This window comes from Mesoplodon mirus (genome assembly GCF_964341445.2).
Source record: "Mesoplodon mirus genome assembly, chromosome: 11".
NCBI classification, from domain to species: Eukaryota; Metazoa; Chordata; class Mammalia; order Artiodactyla; family Ziphiidae; genus Mesoplodon; species Mesoplodon mirus.
In genome coordinates, this window is record NC_138987.1 from 97,330,023 (window position 1) to 97,349,753 (window position 19,731).

The 19,731-nt window shown below is 49.5% G+C and overlaps 1 protein-coding gene across 1 annotated transcript in view; it reads left to right on the top strand.

Annotated features, from left to right (window-relative positions):
• ANO2 (anoctamin 2) overlaps positions 1-19,731 on the top strand; it is a gene marked incomplete at both ends in the record, with an annotated part of 328,154 nt that overhangs the window by 42,973 nt on the left and 265,450 nt on the right. Inside the window, one exon of the mRNA XM_082634789.1 lies at positions 14,345-14,443. Within this exon, the coding sequence (XP_082490915.1) occupies positions 14,345-14,443 (99 nt within the window). The remainder of the gene's footprint in view (positions 1-14,344; positions 14,444-19,731) is intronic.

Genomic DNA, 19,731 nt, shown 5'->3' on the forward strand with positions numbered 1-19,731 from the left:
TGCCCCCTTAACTGTAGCATCTTTGTGCAGTGCGTGACCTGCACAACTGCACGTGGCCACCTTGGTTAGGATAAGCACTTGGTCAGGATAGTTACACCTCTTGCTGGCTGGTACCTGCTGCATTTCTCATCCAGCAGAGCGGTGCCTCCCCCTGAGTAGGGCCTTCGATCCTTTCAAGTTTTAGAATACGGGGACAGGGATGGGAGGCTTGGGGAAAGGAGACGAGGAGAAACACGGTTCTATCTAGATGGTGCAAGTCTCTGTGACTCCCGGGTTTTCCCAGGAGGGTGGGAGCTTCACAGCCTGTCAAATTACATTTGCAGTAGACGGACGGAAAGGCCAGTTCTTGAATCTAAAATGCTAAGAGAATTCCTGTCCTTTGTGAAGTCAAAGGATCTCTCAGTGGGACTGGACTTTCTGAGCTCAGCCCTATCATTTTATAGGTAAGAATAAGCCGAGCCCAGTGAGGCACAGGTGTGACACCGAAGGCACAGATGGGAAGTGGGGAGCTGGCACAGGGCCTGGGTCTCTGTGTCTCATCAACTTGCCCCTTGTGTGTCCCCGCCCCCTCTTGGGGGCTGAGCGATGCTCGGGTGGTGTGGGTCCGAGGAGCGGGGAAGGCCATGGGCTCTCTCTCCAGGGACCTCTCAGAACTGTGAGTGTCCTGTGGGCTTGGGTTCTAAGGAATCTGCTTCGCGTAGAAGGCACTCGAAAAACACCTTCGTCCCTGGCCTCTCCCAGGGAGATTTTCCAGCACTTTTGACATTTACTTCCCCTCCTGCTGTTCCTGATGCCAAAGGAGACTGAGCTTCAAAGCAAGTGTTCGGTGTTGGCTTCCTTCATCCCTTAAAACACACACGTTTGATGAGAATTCTTGGGCTTAGAGGGGCTCCTGCCCTTCTGCATGGGAGCTTGACTTGGCAGTGGCCCCAGCAGCAGTGAGGTTTCTCTGCAGGGCCAGCGTTATACCTGCTTCCCCGATTGCTGTTGATCATGGTTATTGGTTGTGAAATCTTCATGTGAAAGGAGGTGGGCACCCCAGGGAGACCACTGGAGAGCCTTGGAGAAGCCACTCCCCGCATTGTGGTGACGTCAGAAGAGTCGCTGTCACACGAGGCGGCGGGGCACATGCCTCATCGTGTTCCCCAGATGCGTCCTTTGTCCTCTGGCTCCAGGACCCTGAACAGCATCTAGTTTGTGTTCTGGCCCACAAAGGGTTAAACAGACAACATGCATTGACTCAGGGGCACCATGCGCTAAAGCATCACACCAGCATCAGGGGCGTAGAGGTGAAGGCGGAGACACCTCAGATGTGATCTTGAACTACGAGGGCTTGTAGACAGAAATCCTTCTCTTTCCTGTGTTGCTGGAGATGATGCAGACCCTCCTTTCTGTTGAAAGCCTCCCCCGGGCTTAGCGCTGATGCCGGGAGGAACCCGGTGAACTGCAGAGCCGGGGCGTTTTCCCCCGAGGGGCTGAGAGTCTGGTGGAGACAGGGGAGTCAGATGTGGAAAAAAGATGCCCACCAATCAAACATGGGACCACTTGTCACAGGTGAGTGACGGGTGAGCAGTCCAGGAAGGCTTCTTGGAGGAGGTGTGAATGGAGGCTCACCTTGGAGAGTGCTGCTCAGCCCTGCCGCCTGGGCCCCGGGCCTGAGTCAGCCACTGCTGCACACGCCCCATCTGGTCTCACCTGCAGGCTTTGAGCTCGGCTTGCTGCTGCTCCCCTCTTGCTCCCCACCCTCCCACTTGCCACCTGCCTTTCACCTACCCCAAGCCCTCAGCTCCTCAGCCTTTTCCCAGCTTCCCTCTCCTCCCCCCAGCCAGGGTCGATGTTTCTGATTATTCTCCCCAGTTAGAGTTACTTGCATTCTCATGCATCGACTCTCATTTTGTCATTTCCTGTCCCATATTTTCTAAACTCCCCAGGTCCCTTCTCGTTTATTTCCCCATCCTCTCTGGTGCTGTTTGCGGCACCGCCCGGTTTGTTATCATCTGCAGATTTAATTAGCGTGGTTGATGACCCTTTTCTTCCAGACCCGGGCCGTGGGGAGGGGTGGGCGGCCTCCAGCAGGGCCAGCTCCACGAGGTGTGTGTGCAGAGACTTGGGGTGGAAAAGCCTGTTTTGGCCACGTAGAGGGGACGTGTTCCAAACTGGGCTCTTGGCTCAGAGAGGGAAGAAAGTGCCCCGGGAGCCAGGTTTTTCTGGGAAAGAAGGGAGGATCCTGGAAACTGGATTGCACAAACCCCCTCGATTCAAATTCCTCTGGCCAGAGGACTCCGCTTGCAGAATCCAGTTATTATCGGCTCGAGCACCTGCTTATCCTGAGCCAGGCACCGGGCGAGGTGCCTTTTTCATCTTCTTGCTCATCTTCACAAGCATGCTATGGGCCCCCTGTTGCTTCTGGGTTATTATTTTTCTCTTTTACCAAAAAGGAAACTGAGTCTCAGGCTGCTTCACATACCCATGATCGCACAGGGGGTAAATGGCAGAGCGGGGTGTTGAAGCTGAGCCTCTCTGAGCTCTTCCTTTAATGCCATCTGCTTCTCAGGGACCCCATTTGCTTTATCCCCTGGCCTCCAAACCACTCTAGGCTGATGGACTATTTTCATGGTACCCTTGGCAGATAGGCGAAATTCTGGATATTTTTGGAAGCCCACAAAACAATCAGCTTCTCTCTTCTTTTTTTCTCATCACCGTCGATGGGTCTTTTCCTGAGTGTCCCTGATCAGTGCATCTGTATCGGGCCAAGATCTAGGTTTTAGTTAATCGAATAGCCTTTACTCATAAGCCGACTTCTCTAAGCTCTACCTTAGTATCTTTCAAGGCTGAGTCTGGTGGGGAGGGGGGCGGGGACAGGTGTGATAGTCGCTAACTCCGGCTTTTAGGTCATCAGGTCTGATGTTCTGTAGGCAGCACAGTGGTTTCAGCGTCCTCTCTCTGAGCTGTAGGGCAGTGATTCTTGATGGAGCATTATCCTCAGGGAGGATAATTAATTTTTCCTTGGATGGGACTTCCCAGTACCTTGAAGCATGTTTGGCATCCTTCCCTCCATCCACTAAATGGTAGTGATGCTCCCCCGTCATTGTGACAAAAAAGCTCCCACCCATTTCCTAAGGGGATGGTACAACTCCTGTGGTTTGCATAGCAGAGACACAGAGAACATCTCAGGGCCAAGTGGGGGTGGGCAGGTGGAGCTCTGGCCTTCAAAGATCAGCGTGGGTAGCCCCGTGCAATATTTGGTTGGAAGAAAGGGTTCTTTGGCTGAACAAAGCTTGTAACTAGGTTGCAGAAGATTTTACAGCTCCTTTGTACTTGTTCAAAGTCTGCCTCCCTGTAGAAGACCTCAGTTACGAAGGGTTAATGACCCCGAGGAGTCGTCAGAGCCGTGCCTTCAAGAAACCTGCTTCCTCTGACCTGGTGGAGGTCCCAGCATCACTGAGAGGCTTCTCCTTTATTCTGCTGACCATGGCCTAGACCAACCCCAGAGCAGATGGACAGGCACTGCCTGTCTGCTTCACTTCTTGGTCTTGCTAGAAGGTGGGAAGCGGTTCCCTCCTCCATTGAGAAGGTGAAGGAGGAAGGCATTCTCTTAGGGTTCCCTGATGGGGGCGGCTTTCATTCTTCTTTATCCTGTCAAAGGTGTAATGAATCCAGGGGAGTGCACAGGGCTGACCCACCAAGGTCACTGTTGTGAGCTTCACGGGCAACAGCAGCATGGTGGGTGGTGGTGTGTCCAGCACGGGCCGCCTCTCAGCCCTCGGCTCCCGAGCTTCACTCCACTTTTGCAGCCTCATCCCACTCCTCTTCCTGCCACCCACAGCCTTTTGCACGTGTAAATCCCATCACGGTGTCCGAAGTACCCCTCAGGTTCCCTCTCCTCCAGGAAGTCCTTTCTGGCTCCTCCAGCCTGGAGTCAGCTCTTCCACTGGTTTCTTCTGTCATTGAGAACTCTTGGCTGCATCGACAGAAAACCCAACTCAACTGGTTTAAGCAACAAAGGAAATTTATAAGCTCATGTAATCAGAAAGCCCATAAGTAGGTCTGGTGAGGACTAATCTGGCAGCTCAAATGAGGTTCCCAAGGACCCCCTATGTCTCCGTCTTTCTGCTCAACCTTTTGCAGGGTCCACTCCATCCTCTGCTTACTCAGTGGTCCCTTGGCTGACCCAGGGCTTCCCTCGACTGCCACTCTTCTCCCCAGAGTTCTGGCAGAAAGAGAAAGCTGCTTTGTCCCGAAACGCTCGCCAACATTTCCTCACATCTTATAGGTTCCGGTTGCATTAGAAACATATTCCAGAACCATTTGTTGTGGCCAGGGGGATGGGTATGCCGATGGGCTCAAGCTAATTGGTCTGATTCCTGGAGTTGATGGTGGGGTCAGTTCTACCGAAAACATATGGCTGAGATCCGGGAAGAGTATTTCTCTGGGTGCAAAATCTGGCAATTATTGATGAGTGAAAGGGGAAACAGCCAACAAATGAGCATTGAGTAGTCATCCTGTCCATTTGGACATTAATCACCCCAGTCATGATGTTATTCATCTGTCTTGTGTGTTAGATACCATTTATCTGGTTTTTAAGGAGACTGGAAGCCGTAGGATGGCTTATATTTCTTCTGCGTGCCCTTAACTCTTAGCATATTGCTTGTCACACAGTTGTTGCCCAATAAATACTTGTTGAATTGAAATACGATGCGGTGATTGAATAGTAGGAAACAGTGGAGATATTCCTTAGGGCAGAGGTGAGTCACTGCTCAGACAAGGCAAGGGCACATCTTTTGGAGGGAAGGTGAGGGGAGTTAATGACTGAGAGTGTGAAGCTTTTATAGAAGTGTCTTGAGGTGGGAAATCAAGTATCTAAATCAAAAAATCATGCAAGTTTTGAGTCAGGAGGAATACGAGAGAGATGGGTACTTTTTTTTTTTTTTTTTTTTTTTTGCGGTACGCGGGGCTCTCACTGTTGGTGGCCTCTCCCGTTGCGAAGCACAGGCTCCGGACACGCAGGCTCAGCGGCCATGGCTCATGGGCCCAGCCGCTCCGCGGCATGTGGGATCTTCCCTGACCGGGGCATGAACCCGTGTCCCCTGCATCGGCAGGCGGACTCTCAACTGCTGCGCCACCAGGGAAGCCCCGAGGTGGGTACTTTTAAAGGTAATGTGATGGGCTTTTAAACTCCTGGAAATGCTTTTTTCTGAGTGGGACATGTATTACACGGGCCAAAGGAATGCAGGTCTGGAAGGAGATACTGGGCATTCCTGCCCAAAGGTCTGATGGCTGTTGAATTTAGTGGTGCTCGTTGGTGATCCATAGGGAGACTCTATGATTTATTGTCTAATCTGGGACATTTCTGGTAATACTAAAATGCTGCACTGGATAGACCGATGAAGCAGAAGACATAACCTGGGACTGTCCCAGCCCGGCCAGGACCTATCGGTCATCTTTGGTCTAGGTCTCTCTCAACGGCTCAGCCAGGTGACCCTCTGCCGCTGCTGTGCAGCTGCCTTTCACATGCTTGCAGTGTCCTGGTGGGGTGAGAGGTTGCTGAGATCTGGTATCTGCAGCATCTGATTCCACTTGGGAGATGTCGACTGTCTAAAATAGTTCTCCTGTGACGAATAGGAAAGGGCGGCATTTTCCTCTGGTCTTTCCTCCAGTTTATCTGTGACCTTTTCCCCTCTTGTTTGGGGCTGGGCCTCTGCGCTTGGGGCCTGGTCTTGGGAGAGGCCCTGTGCTTTCTGCCAACAGCTTCAGGGCTTATGGGTTTTTATCCTCTGCTATGGTGGAAGTTGGGTCTCTGGCTCCTGGATTCTGTTCCGCCTGTTACTTCCCACATTCTAAATTCCCAAGGGGAACATTCCCCTTACTTCACTTGGGGGTGTTCGGGGAAGCCAGGAACTATTGCCACGGTGGGCTCAGCTATGATGTCTCTCAAGTGGGATCCAAGAAGCATGGTAGCATCCCTGTGGAGGTCAAGGGCATGTGCTCTGTGGGCCAAGGGGCAGCACGATGCTCTGCACTGTGAGGCCCAGGGCAGAGATTTGGCACTGGCTGCCCTTGAACTTGCTCTTAAAAAAAGCCTTTTATACACAGTTTAGAATTTGCAAAACACTTTCCTGTGTATAAGCTCATTTGATTCTGAGATACCATAGAATCAGTATTAGCTTTTGAATACCTACATATTAATTAAAAACTAACAGTATATAATATATTTTAAATAAATAACATGTTTATTTCACATAAATAAACATAAATAACATTTTATATGTTATAAATGACATATGTTATAAATAACACATTTTAATGAAAAATAATATTTTTCAAAACAAAAAAAGGGTGAGAAATGTGGCACTATTGTACATTTTTGCAGATCTTTTTTCCCTAGCCTTATTGAGGTATAATTGATGTATAATAAACTGTACCTATTTAAAATTATCTGTTGAGCTTGGGCATAGGTACAAACCCATGAAGCCACCATCATAATCAAGACAATGAATAGATATCCCGCCCCTGAAAGACTCCACGGGTCCCTCGTGCAGTCCATCCTTCTCTCCTTCAGGTGGTATTATTATTAATCATTTCAATTATTTTAACACTGCCTATGAGTTTCAAGAGCTTTGGTGACTCGCCAAAAATGGTATGGCTGGGAAGTGACACAGCTGGGGCCCAGGACCCAGTCAGTCTTCAAACCCTAATACCCGTGGCCTTCCCACGACCAATCTGTCCCATGACAATGGTGAAGATTTCCCCCGTTTTCTTCTGTGGGTTTTTGAAGGGGAAAGAAGCCCAGGGGACACTTAATACCACTCTGTTGCTGACTCCCCATGAGGTCCAGTCCCGTCCTTCCAGAGTGCTGGGCTGCCCTGGGGGCCCCTGCAGTCAGGGGTTAGGTGGGGAGCTGGCTGTCTCAGCCCTTGGTGTATAAGAGGGTCTGTGACTCCTTAATGTTTGCTGGGTTCCCTCCTCCCCAGTTCTTCAACTGGGCTTGAGAAGAGGTTTCCTGGGTGCCAGCTGTGGGTAGTACAGTGATGTGCTATGCACAGATTAAAGACTGTAATCTGGTCCAGAGGTCACCTCTTCTGGGCGCCTGTCCATGTTGGTAGCACAGAAGGCCATCCCCCACTTCCAGGAACTTTCGGTGACAGCTGTTTCCTTTGACAAAATTATGACAAGAGTGGCTAAGTTTCCATCGCCTTAGGACCCTGGCTGGGTTGTCCCCAGTCTCTGCTTGGGAAGGAGAAGCGTTTTGTATAAGAACAGTCTTGCTACTGGTATTTTTTTTGGGGGGTGGGGGTGGTCCCTGGGGCATTTGGTCCTGCCCTCCGTCTTCGCTGATCACTCACCCATCCTCCGCTTGGCCTGGGGAGGAGAGGGTTGGAGAGGAGGGTCATCTGGGGCCTCCCGGGAAAGCAGGTCTTCACCTTTTCCTCCTCCGGTTCTTTCCTGCACTTAGTTCCAAGCCACTGTGTCTCTGGGTGGCCCAGGCAGACCCTGCTCCCAGACCGTGGGTTGGAGGTTCCTGAAGGAAGTTAAGACTTTGGTCTTAACGATGACGCAGGTAGACCAGGGTGTTCCTCCATGGGCCATGGTGAGGACCTTCTCATTTTCTGCTCTGACTTCCTGCCCTCAGGGCTACACCCCACACTCCTCCTTAGTCTGCCCGGCCACAGTCTCAGTACCGCCTGGTGTAAGGCCTCCAGCTGCGTGGACGTCAACCTCGGTGATCCGGGAACGTGGGAGCCCCTGCGGTTTCGCCTCACCCTCCCCATGGGACCGCATGCCCTTGTTCCCTGCGGGTCCGAGGGGACCCAGCTTGGTGATATCTGGGAGGCGTCTGCCCCCCTTGGTCCCTCTCCGTCATCTCCCTGCCCCCGCCCCGCCCCTGGCAGCCTGCTCCGGGCCGCAACGTGTTGCAGCTAGTGTTCTCACGGCAGGCTGGGCCCAGAGCACACGCAGGCGTCCAGGGTCAGCATCGGGCTGGCTTGGCCTGGCTGTGGGGAAGGAGGCTCGTGGAGTATCGGGTTCCAGCGTTTGGCGGGGACTGCCTCCCATTCACTCTCGTCTCTCCGGAGGGGGCATGTGGTCTGGTGAAGCCACATGCGATCTTTGGAAGACAACGAGACATGAACAATATGGAAAATCTCACCAGGAGTGTGCGGCCTCCGGTCCCTGACAAGGGCTTTGAGCAGTGGCTGGAGCTCTAGGGAGAGGTGTCTGGGAGCGTGGCTCCCCTCACCCCCAGTCCCCTGTCCCCCATCTACTTAATCTCCCGTGTGTGGGGCATAGAACTGCCCTGGACGGGTTGGGAGCCCCCAGGGACATGTGACGCTATCCCTCACAGGCACTGTGGCATGGACCCTGATGTCAGGAGACCTGGATTCCATTCCTGGCTCTGCTTCTAACTAGCTGTGTGTCCATAACCCAGCCACTCAGCCTCCTGAACTCCCAAGGTCTTCGTCTGCTACTTGAGAAAGATGTGAAGCGTCGCTGGAGGCCTCTTCAACTCCAGCATCCTTTGGCCAAGTCAGTTCTGCTTCTGAAATGCACCATGGTCGTCAGCTGACCCTGCTTTGAGCCGTCAGCATGGGGGTGTTGAATGGTACGTGGAAGTCTGATGCCTGGCAGATAAAGAGACCCGTGACTTCTACATTTGAAGTGTCCTTTATTCTTCAGAGCATCCCCGATTCTTCTCCTTAAGGCTGCAACACCCTTACGAGCCTTTAAGGCAGAGAGGTTCCAGGTATGTCCAGCTCCGGTTCAGTTCAGGCTGTTTCATGAACGCCTGGATGAGCTCATGCCGATGCAGTAGACCTCTAGGGATGGGAGCAGTGCCCTGAAGGTGCAGCGAGGACCCCAGGGCTACCGAGAGGAACAGAGACGACCTCCCGTGAGGTCTTTATAAGGTTCCAGGTCAGGTGGAAACTTGAACAACTTTAGTTGTGGGCACAAGACGAAGATTCAGAAATGACACTTAAGGGTAGCCAATTTTTACAAATTGGTCACAGGATCTGAACAGAACCAATGAAATCTGTGTGTGTGTATGGAAGTTGTAAGACGTAGTTACTGAGCATTTACTGTGTGCCAGATGCACGGTGGCTGCTGAGGACAAAGCAGTCAGCAGGACAGACACAGTCTTTGTCTGCATGGAGCTTAGGTCTGGCCAGGAAGCCAGGCACTAGACACCTGCTTACAGTGAGTGCAGGTGTGGTCAGTGCTAGGCAGGAGGGGGATGGGAGCTATGCAGGTAAGAGGGGGACCACGCGTAACTCGGGGCTCAGGGAAGCCTGCCCCGAGGAGGTTCTGAAGTGAGAAGCTGGCTGGACCAGTTGGAAACCAGTGAGAAGGGGCTGTGTGTCTGGAGTCCAGGGAGGAGGGCGGGAGGGGCTGGTGCCTTAGAGAACGTGCGTGCGGTCAGGTCTGCTGTTGAGTCAGCTTGAGCGGAGAAGGGAGGAAGGGAGAGACGGGCGATGAGTTAGGGCATAGGCTCAAGGTGGGGACCTGACTGCCTCTTGTGAACTCAGGTTTCTGTTGGTTTACTTAGTGGTGAAGGAAGCCAGCTGACACACCTTGAAAGACACTGAAAGAGCTGAGAGTCAGGTGATGGCTGAGGACTGTCCATTTCCTCTGACCAGAGCACTGACAGCCTCTTCTTGGGTGCTTCATCCTGATACCCAGGAACTGGAGAAACAGAATCGGTAGGGTTTTATGGAAATGGAACCATGGGGAAAAGAGGTATGTAGTTTTGTGAGATGTTTCAGTTGAGCTGGAGGGACGTTCCTGCCCCATCGTGTATTAGCCCTGTGATAGTGCATCCCCAACATGGATGGGTTTGTGCTTTCTCAGAGAAACCTTTGTGCACTGGTTCTCCTTTCTCTGACGACCAGAACCAAATTATACGTTTCAGCTCATTGTACATGAACTTAAATTTGAGTTGCTTGCAGAGATTTGGGAGCCCCTCCACTCACCCTGGTTACTTAGTCATGAAACCTCTTTTAGGGATGGATTATATGCTCTCATGCCTCATCTCTTACACTTCATGTTCAATTTTGTGTTGGTTTCAGAAAACAATGCTTTCTGACCGTGTCCTCAAATTCTAGAGATGAATAATCCTTGGAACCCGTGGTTTCCTTTAGGTCCATGGGACATTTTGAAAATCCTATAGATAAAAACTTCAGGGCAGTAAAAGCAAGATTTTAATCTAACAGGAACGGTTTTCCCCAAGTCTTTTCTACCAGTTGCAGGAGTTCTGTGAAGACCTACTCTGTGTCCAGCCTGTGCCAGGTGCTTGAGGGACACAGACGAAGTGTCAGGTCCTGTCCCTGTAGTCAAGAAGCTGCCATTTTAGTTGAGTAGAGCGAATCCCCATCATTGCAATGGCAGACATCTATTGATGAAGAAACCGAGGCTCCCTTCGTTAAGTGACTTGCCCGGTGTCCTACAGCTGTGAAATCCAGGATCCAGATCCTAATCTATTTGAATCAAAATCCCAAGCTCTTTCTAGTCCCCTCCTATGCCTAAAGGAATCCAAATCCAAGGTAGAATGGAAGTTAGCTGGGCCTGGGGAACAGGAAATTTTTTTTCTTTTTTAGTTCAATTTATGTTAACTTCCAATTTTTCGATTTCTGGGTTAGTAAAAAGAGCTTCTGCATTTGGTGATGGTTCTGCTGAGGGATTTTTAAGTATTTGTTTGTTTGGTTTTTTCTGGGAGCCATACATCTCGGTGTTCTTTTTATGAGAAGGTAACAATTTCGCACGGCATGAAAGAAACATGGTGACTAGATGTTAGCACCAGCACAACATCATCCCAGCTTTTATTTTCCTGTGAAACAAGTTCCATTTGTGCAGAATGGTGAAGCAGCATGCTTTGCTGGAGGGAACGAATGCCCCGACATTGGGGAACAATTTTACATCAGTTTAATACACGGGTGGGCTGCAATTGATAGAGCCTCTAAAATCATAGGGGCTAAACAAGGTTTAGCCTTGTTTAGGGATTTTTCACATAAAAATCCCGGAGACAGCCCAGGGTGGCTGAGACACTCCATAGAGTCAGGACCCAACGTCTCTCTTGATACTTTTCTGGTCTTGACTTTGACCTCGAGGTCTAAGACACTTGTATTTGTGTTTCAGGCTGTAGATCCAGGGGTAGGGAAAAGGATGAAGGGGGCAGAAGCCATCCACTTGCATCCTTGTGGGGGCCACCAGGAGCTGCTTCCCCCCTCCGCCTGTACCACACAGGCCGGGAACGAGTGTTAAGGTTACACCTAACTTCAAGTAGGATGCAGTCTTCATTCCGGAAGGCCATGTGCTTAGTTAAAAAATAAAAGGAGAATGGCTCTCAGGGGACAGCTAGCAGTCTGCCACCAAGGCCACGGGTGGACCCTGGCCCTCCCAACCAACCCTTTCTCAAACATCTGCAGCCACTTAATGGACATCTGGTACACACTGGAGGCACCACTTTCAGATAAAGTTAAAAAAAAAGGGGTTCATCACAATTTAAAAACAAAGATGAAACCAAATATTTTAAAATCAATAATAGTCATGATTTCATCTTAGTGAGAGGGATGGTACTGTCTGCCATCTTTCACTGAAAACATCATTTCTGGGGCCCTGATGGAGAGCTGGGACTTCAGGTCAGCTTCACAGATGGTTTCTTTCCTTCCTCTTTCTTTTCGCTAAATTAGCTAAAATTACCGTTAAAAGTAGCAGCAAGTGATTGATGACTCTGTCTAGTAGTCCTGGTATTGCGGCCATAGGTGGACAGAGAAATTGGACAATTTCTCAGTGAAAGCCACTTCCAGGGTTTTGTCGGAACTATGTCCACTTGGGAGCTTGAAGGCTCAGTGTTTCATCTTAGGACTGCCTCTTAGATTCCTCCCATTCTTTGATTCAATTTTAGTCTAAAAGGCACGTCTTTAAGTTCTGTTGCAGCCCTTGGATGTGGTTTTTAACTACGCGCAGTAAATGTCCTGTCCGTCTTTGGGATGGGAGGAGAAAACCACCAGGTAGAGCATAGACTGCCTGGATTCGAATGCTTTTCAAAATCATACTACCGGGCCTCCCTGGTGGCGCAGTGTTTGAGAGTCCGCCTGCCGATGCAGGGGATACGGGTTCGTGCCCCGGTCCGGGAGGATCCCATATGCCGCGGAGCGGCTGGGCCCGTGAGCCATGGCCGCTGAGCCTGCGCGTCCGGAGCCTGTGCTCCGCAACGGGAGAGGCCACAGCAGTGAGAGGCCCGCATACCGCAAAAAGAAAAAAAAAAAAAAATCATACTACCTGTGTAACTTTGGACAAATTATTTGAATTTTCCCTGCCTCGATTCCCTAAACAATAAAGTGGAGAGTGATAGTACCCGTGACTCTAGTACGAGCCAAAACACAAACAACCTCCCTGCTCTGTCCGGGCACACGATTCACACTCAGTGCAGATGCCTCACAGTGATGGGTATTATTTTCAGGTATTTGTCAACTCTAGACCATTCAAGACTTTCAGACCACAGTTCAGTCTTCCTGCGAAATCCTGGTTTCTTCTTCATTCTTCTCCCCAAAAGTCAGGAGCTTTCATCCCCAAAGTGGGGGTAGCTTCTGGATGTCTGAATTATTGAAGAGATGGTAGAGTGCTTTCAGAATCAGAGAGACAGTCTTCACTTGCATTACAAGCATCATAAAATGTCTTTTAATCTTATTCATCAACTCAGAAACCCACGTGAGCCCCATTGTAGACAGTGCACTTTGGTGGGGAAGGCAGTCTTCTCCCTGCTACCTAGTTCTCTGCCTGGCACACGGGGGGATGTGCTCAGATGCCTCCACTGGCATCATCAATGCTAAACTGAGACCGAGGGCGTATTGACGAACACCAGCTTGTCTTTGCAGATGACTTTGCAGAGGATTGTCACTGCTTTTCTGTGAGCAGCATCACTTTTGCTGCATGCAGGGTTGGGGCCTTCTCAGTCCTGGCCTCCATACAGCCTGTTTCACGAGATGCACGGGAAGCCAGCAAACCTGCCTTTCCCCTGTAGCGTGGTCTGTGGGGGGCGAATGCAACAAGAAACTGAGAGCACATCTCTCTGAAGGGCACACTCACTAGGACCCGGTTCCCACTCCGCCCTCAGCAGCTTTATCCTAATTGTCAGTGGCACTCGGGCCTGCATCACGTGGGTTTCTGTGACTCCCAGCATTCATCGGATGAGGAATTTTGCTATTGGCTTGTTCTGCTTCCTTTGTGAACACAGTGTTTGTAATTCATTTTGCAGGTAGTTTTAGAAGCTTCACGCCAGTAATGGGGCTTTTGCCCATTTTTCCTGCTTGTTTTGGTCTTTTTTCATTTAGTGACAAAATGAATTAAAGTGTTTTTTTTGGTTTTCCTTTGTGTGCTTGTTCTGAAAAAAAATTGAGGTTTTCTTTGAACGTGAGAAGAAACTGATGGCTTCATGTTGTCCTCTGACCCGTTTTTATAGCATACGCTGTGCCCCGGGCCAAATGAGTTGCTGAGTCAATAAAACCTAATTTTCAGATATTCATCGCTGTGTTTCCTTTCCTTACTTTCGATTTTTGGGTGAAATCAGTGCACTCACAGAATGACTTGTCCTGGGACCTAGATTCATAGCTGTATTCACACAGAGCCCTGCCCAAGATTTATGTTTATGATATTATACTGAGTTGTGCCATTTACATGATTAGTTATGTCATTACTTTTAGGCTTAGATGATCCACTTTTGTGATTTGGGCTATGACACAGCGAAATGGTAGAACAAAAATACAAACTTAACAGTGAAAATATCTGTATGGAGACAGGTTCCAGACTGTTCACTGAATCCAGCAGAGGTAAACCGACTAACTGCCATGACTACTAAATATAAAATAGGTGATGAGAATATACTGTACAGCACAGGGAATTATACCCATTATCTTGTAATAACAGATAATGGAATATAATCTTCGTAAGTACCGAATCACTATGCTGTATACCTGAAGCTAACACAATATTATAAATCAGCTATACTTCAATAAAAAAGAAGCGTTAATGGGATTTCTGTGAAAATTATAATTGCTTGCATTGCAAATCTCTGAACACAATTGTTTTAACTCCCCTTTTCCTCTGAAGTCACCAAACCTCCAGGGAGCACACTTTGGGAGCCTTTCCCTACTCTGGATGAAAGCATTTCTAGACCAGAAGTGGTGAATGGGGTACGGGTGGGAGGGGGCTGGCCCTGGGTGACGTATAGAGAACAAAACCCAGAAACTGAAGAAATAACAGGTCTGGGCTTCTTGTTTGGGAGAGTTGGGGAATCAGGAATTGAAGCTATGTCTCCTAAGTGTTTCTCTTTCTCCTTCCTCGTCCCTTACAGAGTAAAAGCCAGGGCTCCGTCTTTGTCCGGATCCATGCCCCATGGCAAGTGCTGGCCCGAGAGGCGGAATTCTTGAAGATCAAAGTTCCCACCAAGAAAGTATGAGCATGTTTCTTCTGGGTTTGGGGCCTCCCGAGGGCTGGCTGGATGTGTGAATAGCGTCGGGAACAGGGCCAGCTGGGACCTGGGTTCTGCGGAGTTGGAATCACACTTGTCTCCCTGGGGACGCTAAGTTTGGGACAGTGGAGGAGACGAGGAAGAGATGGGGGGGAGGGGCCGGGCTCGGGAGGTCGTGTCACCTCAGAGCACCGCCAGGACGTGCTCCATGAGAAGCTCACGTTGCCCAGCTTCTTGATTTCTCTGTTACAGCCCCCTTCTCCCTCCCTCCCAGCATGGCCAGGCACTTCTTTAGAGCGACCGTAGCCATGAGAGCAGACCAGCAAGCCTTGCCGACTGGGCAGGCAGCCTGCGGGGAGAATAGCACTAGGCTTGCCATGAAGACACCTCTTCTGGTTGTGACTCTGTCACTAAGTATGGTGTGATGGTGGGTTTCTGTAAAATGGAAGGTTATTTCTCACTCGGGTTGATCAAAGTCACCTGGGGAAAGTGTTCACAGTGCTTATGCCTGGACCCCGCCTGGGACTTTGATTTAGTTGGCTGGTATGGAATGAGGCTTTGGCATCAGTATTGTGGAAAAAAAAAATCCCCAGGAGGTTTTGATGCACATCTGGGTTGAGAGCCACACAGTTCAGATGATTTTTGAGGTCCTTTTCAGCCATTGTAGTCTATGTATAACTTAAAAATTCCCCAAGGAATTCCTGGGTGACAGTTCCCTTGCATAAGAAAATCCAGCAAATACCTCCAAAGATAAAAGAAATGTAAGAAGAAATAAAAGAAATATGTAAGAAGAAATAAAAGAAAGAAAGAAGATTCACTCTTCTTTTTTTTTTACTAGGTATTTTAGGAGAAAGGGGTGGTTATTGACTTTGGCTATTTGAGGCGTCTCTAGAAAGGGCCCTGGAACAGGTGATACTCTAGTTTAATCATAAATGATCTATAGTTGATCTGTCTCTGACTGACACACACACACACACACACACACACACACACACACACACACACACACACACACACACACACACACACACACACACACACACACACACACACACACACACACACACACACACACACACACACACACACACACACACACACACACACGGTTTACTTCCCAGATGGTGACCCAGCTTTGCAGAGATCACGACTGCGTCATTCTTCCTGCCGTTACCATAAATGTTCACCGTCCCCGTCATTAACAGAACTACATATTTGCTGCTTTCTACACAATCGCTATTACCACCCGCCTTCTCTCATCACCATCTCCACTATCAGTAGCATGGTTAGAGAGAGCAAAACATTTGGATTAGCATCATTGGCTATGTGTACACCATCTTCGCTACAGCAGATCTACTGTTCCCATCAAAAATCACTCATCAGATATTGTCATGTGAGATGCTGTATCATGCACCCCTTATTCAAAACAGATGAAGTCTGTGGGTTCTGTCCTTATAGATCTGTTAAGGTGGATAACACATCCACGGCAGGAGGACAAATGAGTATTGAACAATGAACAAGCCTGAGCATGAATATTAGCTACAAACATCTTGCCAGTAAAAGGTACATGTTTTGGGGCCACACGCCTGAGAGTCTTGGTTTCACGAGGACCACGCTGTGACCTTCTCCCCTTCAGCTGCACCGCTCAGTTCTCTGTCTCCTGGTTTTTGACCCCTCACTCCCCACACCGCTGTCACTGTCCTCCGGTGCAGGCACCATCTTGGCTTTGGACCTCCACCCCTCCTCTGCTGATGGTCTCCCCATTTGATGGCCACGTGACCCAAGTCAGCTGTGGTGGAGGCGTCTGCTTCCCTCTGCGGGTGTTCTCACTTAACCAGCCTTCCCCTTTTCTTTCTCCTGTCTTCCTTCTGCCTTCAACATATATATATATATATATATATATATATATATATATATATATATACATTTCTTCTCCTTTCTCTGGCTTATCTGAATATCTAACGTTCTCTTAATCTCTTCGGTTTGTAACTTGCTTCCTGTGTTTTTATCTGTGCTGGCTGATCCTTGGAAAGAAGGTGAGCAAACTTTAATGCCTCTGCTCTTGCTTCTCTCCCCAGGACAATCCTTTCTGCGGGAAATATAGAGACTTAGAAGATGTGTGCATCCTTCTTCTCTCCCCGCTTTGTCCCGTCTTCTCGCTGGGCTTCCATCCTTCCTTGCCCTCATGCTCTTCCATCCCTTCTTCCCTCTCCCTTCCATCTCTCTCCTGATGCCCTGGTGCCGTCTCCTAGCCGCCCTCTCTGTTCCTTTATTTATTTATTTATTTTTAATTTTTTTGCGGTACGCGGGCCTCTCACCGCTGTGGCCTCTCCCGTTGCAGAGCACAGGCTCCGGACGCGCAGGCTTAGTGGCCATGGCTCACGGGCCCAGCTGCTCGGCGGCATGTGGGATCTTCCCAGACCGGGGCACGAACCCGCGTCCCCTGCATCGGCAGGCGGACTCTCAACCACTGCGCCACCAGGGAAGCCCCCTCTCTGTTCTTTGAACATCTGACCGCACCTCTCTCTGTCACCTCCTCCTTCACCTTATTCACAGTCTCAGCCCCCAAGTAGTGCTGGTCCCTCTGGTCTCTGCTTGTCCTTCCACAAGCTCGTGCCTGTGGGAGCATAGTTTTCCTTATGTGACACATCTGCTCTCAGAGCTTATGTGCCCCCATACACTAAGCCTATTGGAACTTACCGTCCATCGTTTAGGAAGTACCTGCGCTTGAATTTGCAGTTGAGATGATTAGAACAAGGATGTATTATGACACAGCCATCTCTGAATTGCCTTCCTTCTTCTTCTTTTTTTCATTCCTTTTTTTATAATTTAAATATATTTGACGTATAACCTTGTGTAAATTTTAGGTGTCCAACATGTTAATTTGATACACTCATAGATTGTGATATGATTGTAACTGTAGCGATAACTAGCCTCTCTGTCATCTTACATAATTATCCTTTCCTTTTAGTGGCTGGAATCACTAAATTCCAGACTCTTAGCAAGTTTGATGGTTATGATATACTGTTGCTGTGTATATTCACTCTGTTGTGCATTACATCTCTAGGGCTCATTTACTACCTGTTGCAAGTTTGTACCCTTAAATAGCATCTGTCCTATCCCTCCACCCCCATTCCCAGGTAAGCACCATTTTCTCCTTGTTTTAACAAGTTTGACTTTTTAGATTCCACGTGTAAGTCACATCATATAGTACTTTTCTTTCCTTGACTTACTCACCTGGCATAATGTGCTCCAGGTCCAGCCGTGGTGCTGCACATGTCAGGGTTTCCTTCTTTCTCATGGCTGAATGATATTCCATTATATATATGTGTGTGTGTGTGTGTGTACTTATAATATGATCTTCTTTATGCATTCACCTGTTGATGGACCCTTAGGTTGTTTCTTCCCCTCCTTCCTTTTTATTTTGGAGGCATAGGGTGGTAGACACTGCATCAGTCAAGTCCTCGGAAGACTGGGCTTCTAGCCTTGGTTCTGCACTCACTTGCTGTGTGATTTGGGGATGTCACCTCATCTTCCAGAGCCTCAGTTTCCTCATCTGTGATGTGGGCATAGTAACACCTGCCCTGTTTTTCTTAGAAGGTTGTTGTAAGAATCCAGTTCTTGACTAGTGCTATGGAAACACAGGAGTTTATTCCTGTGTCTGTGTTCTCAAACATTTATATGTGTATTCTCAGTTCCTAGTTCCCCAGTCACCTTCCCTCCTGACGGAACAGGCAGCCAACACTGATGGAGCTCCCAGAGGAAGGGAGTCTGTGGAGAGACTCTGAAGGGCTCAGAAACCATCAGAGCCCTCAGAGTCTACAGCCAAGGGCACAACAGGAAGAAGGCACACACCCAGACATCCCAGCACGGATTAAATACTGTGTCAAGTAGCAGCCCATCAGCACAGCACAGATTCTGTCTGGGAACATGCCGGTCCAGGGAGCAAAGCCAGGTGGTGGCCCTGATGAGCATCAGATGTAACAGAAGGAACTTTTCCCCGTAGTGTCTAGGCCCCGGACTCCACACAGGTGGACCGTTCTGGCTTCCTCTGTGGGCTCAGCCGCAGGGCCCCAGATCTCCTTTGTAGTCACAGAACACAGCGGCTTGTAGTTGACCTCCCAGGGAGTGTCGTAACCACGAGAGAGGGATATAACTTGGTATGCCGGGTGGGTGGGATGCCGATTCCAGGGGTGGGTTAGACCCAGTTCCTGGGGTGAGAAAGGAGCATGGTGGTGAGGATGAGATGGGGCCGTCTGCAGGGCTAGCACTGAGTCCAGTGGCGTTTTCCCCTCTTTTTAATGGGCTTGGGAAGTGACTACGATGAGAGTAAACCACATTTGCAGACAGCCACGTCCTCGTGTCAGGGGCAGGCAGGGAGCAAGACTGAGGCATGGGTTGGGGTCAGTCAGCATCCTCCGGGCTGGTGGAGGCCGATGGAGGTTTGGATCATAACTCAGCAGGGTCCCGAGAGACCGGGAAGATGGGGAGGAAATCACAACATCAAGATCTCCAACCTGGATGAATCCTTAGTAATGCGTCCAGGGACACGGAGTCCTGAGCACAGATATTAACCCTGGCGGAGGGGGAGTCTTGGAAGGAAGGCTTTGTTTTCCAAAAACAACAACAGAAGAGCCAGTATTTTGTGAGGGACACTCGGCATCCTTGCACAGGAAGGGGGCAGGAAGGCCTGGCCTGAGCAACCTGGGACAGTTTGAAATGGATGCTTTCTCATCTCTGTTCTTTACCAAGGTGGTCAATATCTATGTTGATTTAGCACTGACTTTTTTATATATATGAACGAGCACCCCGCCTCCGGGAGAACTGATGAGGACGAGGTAACAGAGTCCGTTCTGGTCACATTAACGAAAGCGTGTTCATCCAGCCAGTGGCCACTAATTTGGGAGGAAGGGACATGCCTGGGATGGGTGCAAATCGCTTTCGTCCAGTCTGTCAAAGTTTTCGTCGCTTTGTTGATAGAATGACTGATATTACAGGGGTCACGTTTGCTGTCCCCAGGAGCCTGTAAGGACTTTAGCTTACGAGTTCTTCGCATGCATGTAGATGCTGTTCACCTCCAGCCGGTGGTACCTTTATAGGAACGCAGGCTCAGAGCTCCCCTCATCTCCCAGACAGGAGTAATGACGGCCTTGGAGGGCTGCTGTAAGGAGAAGGGACCATGTATTCGGAGGCCTATCACAGAGGCGTAGCCTGTCTTACTACTGTTTTCGGTATCGTCATTCGTGTGTGACGTGTGTAGGGCGCACAGC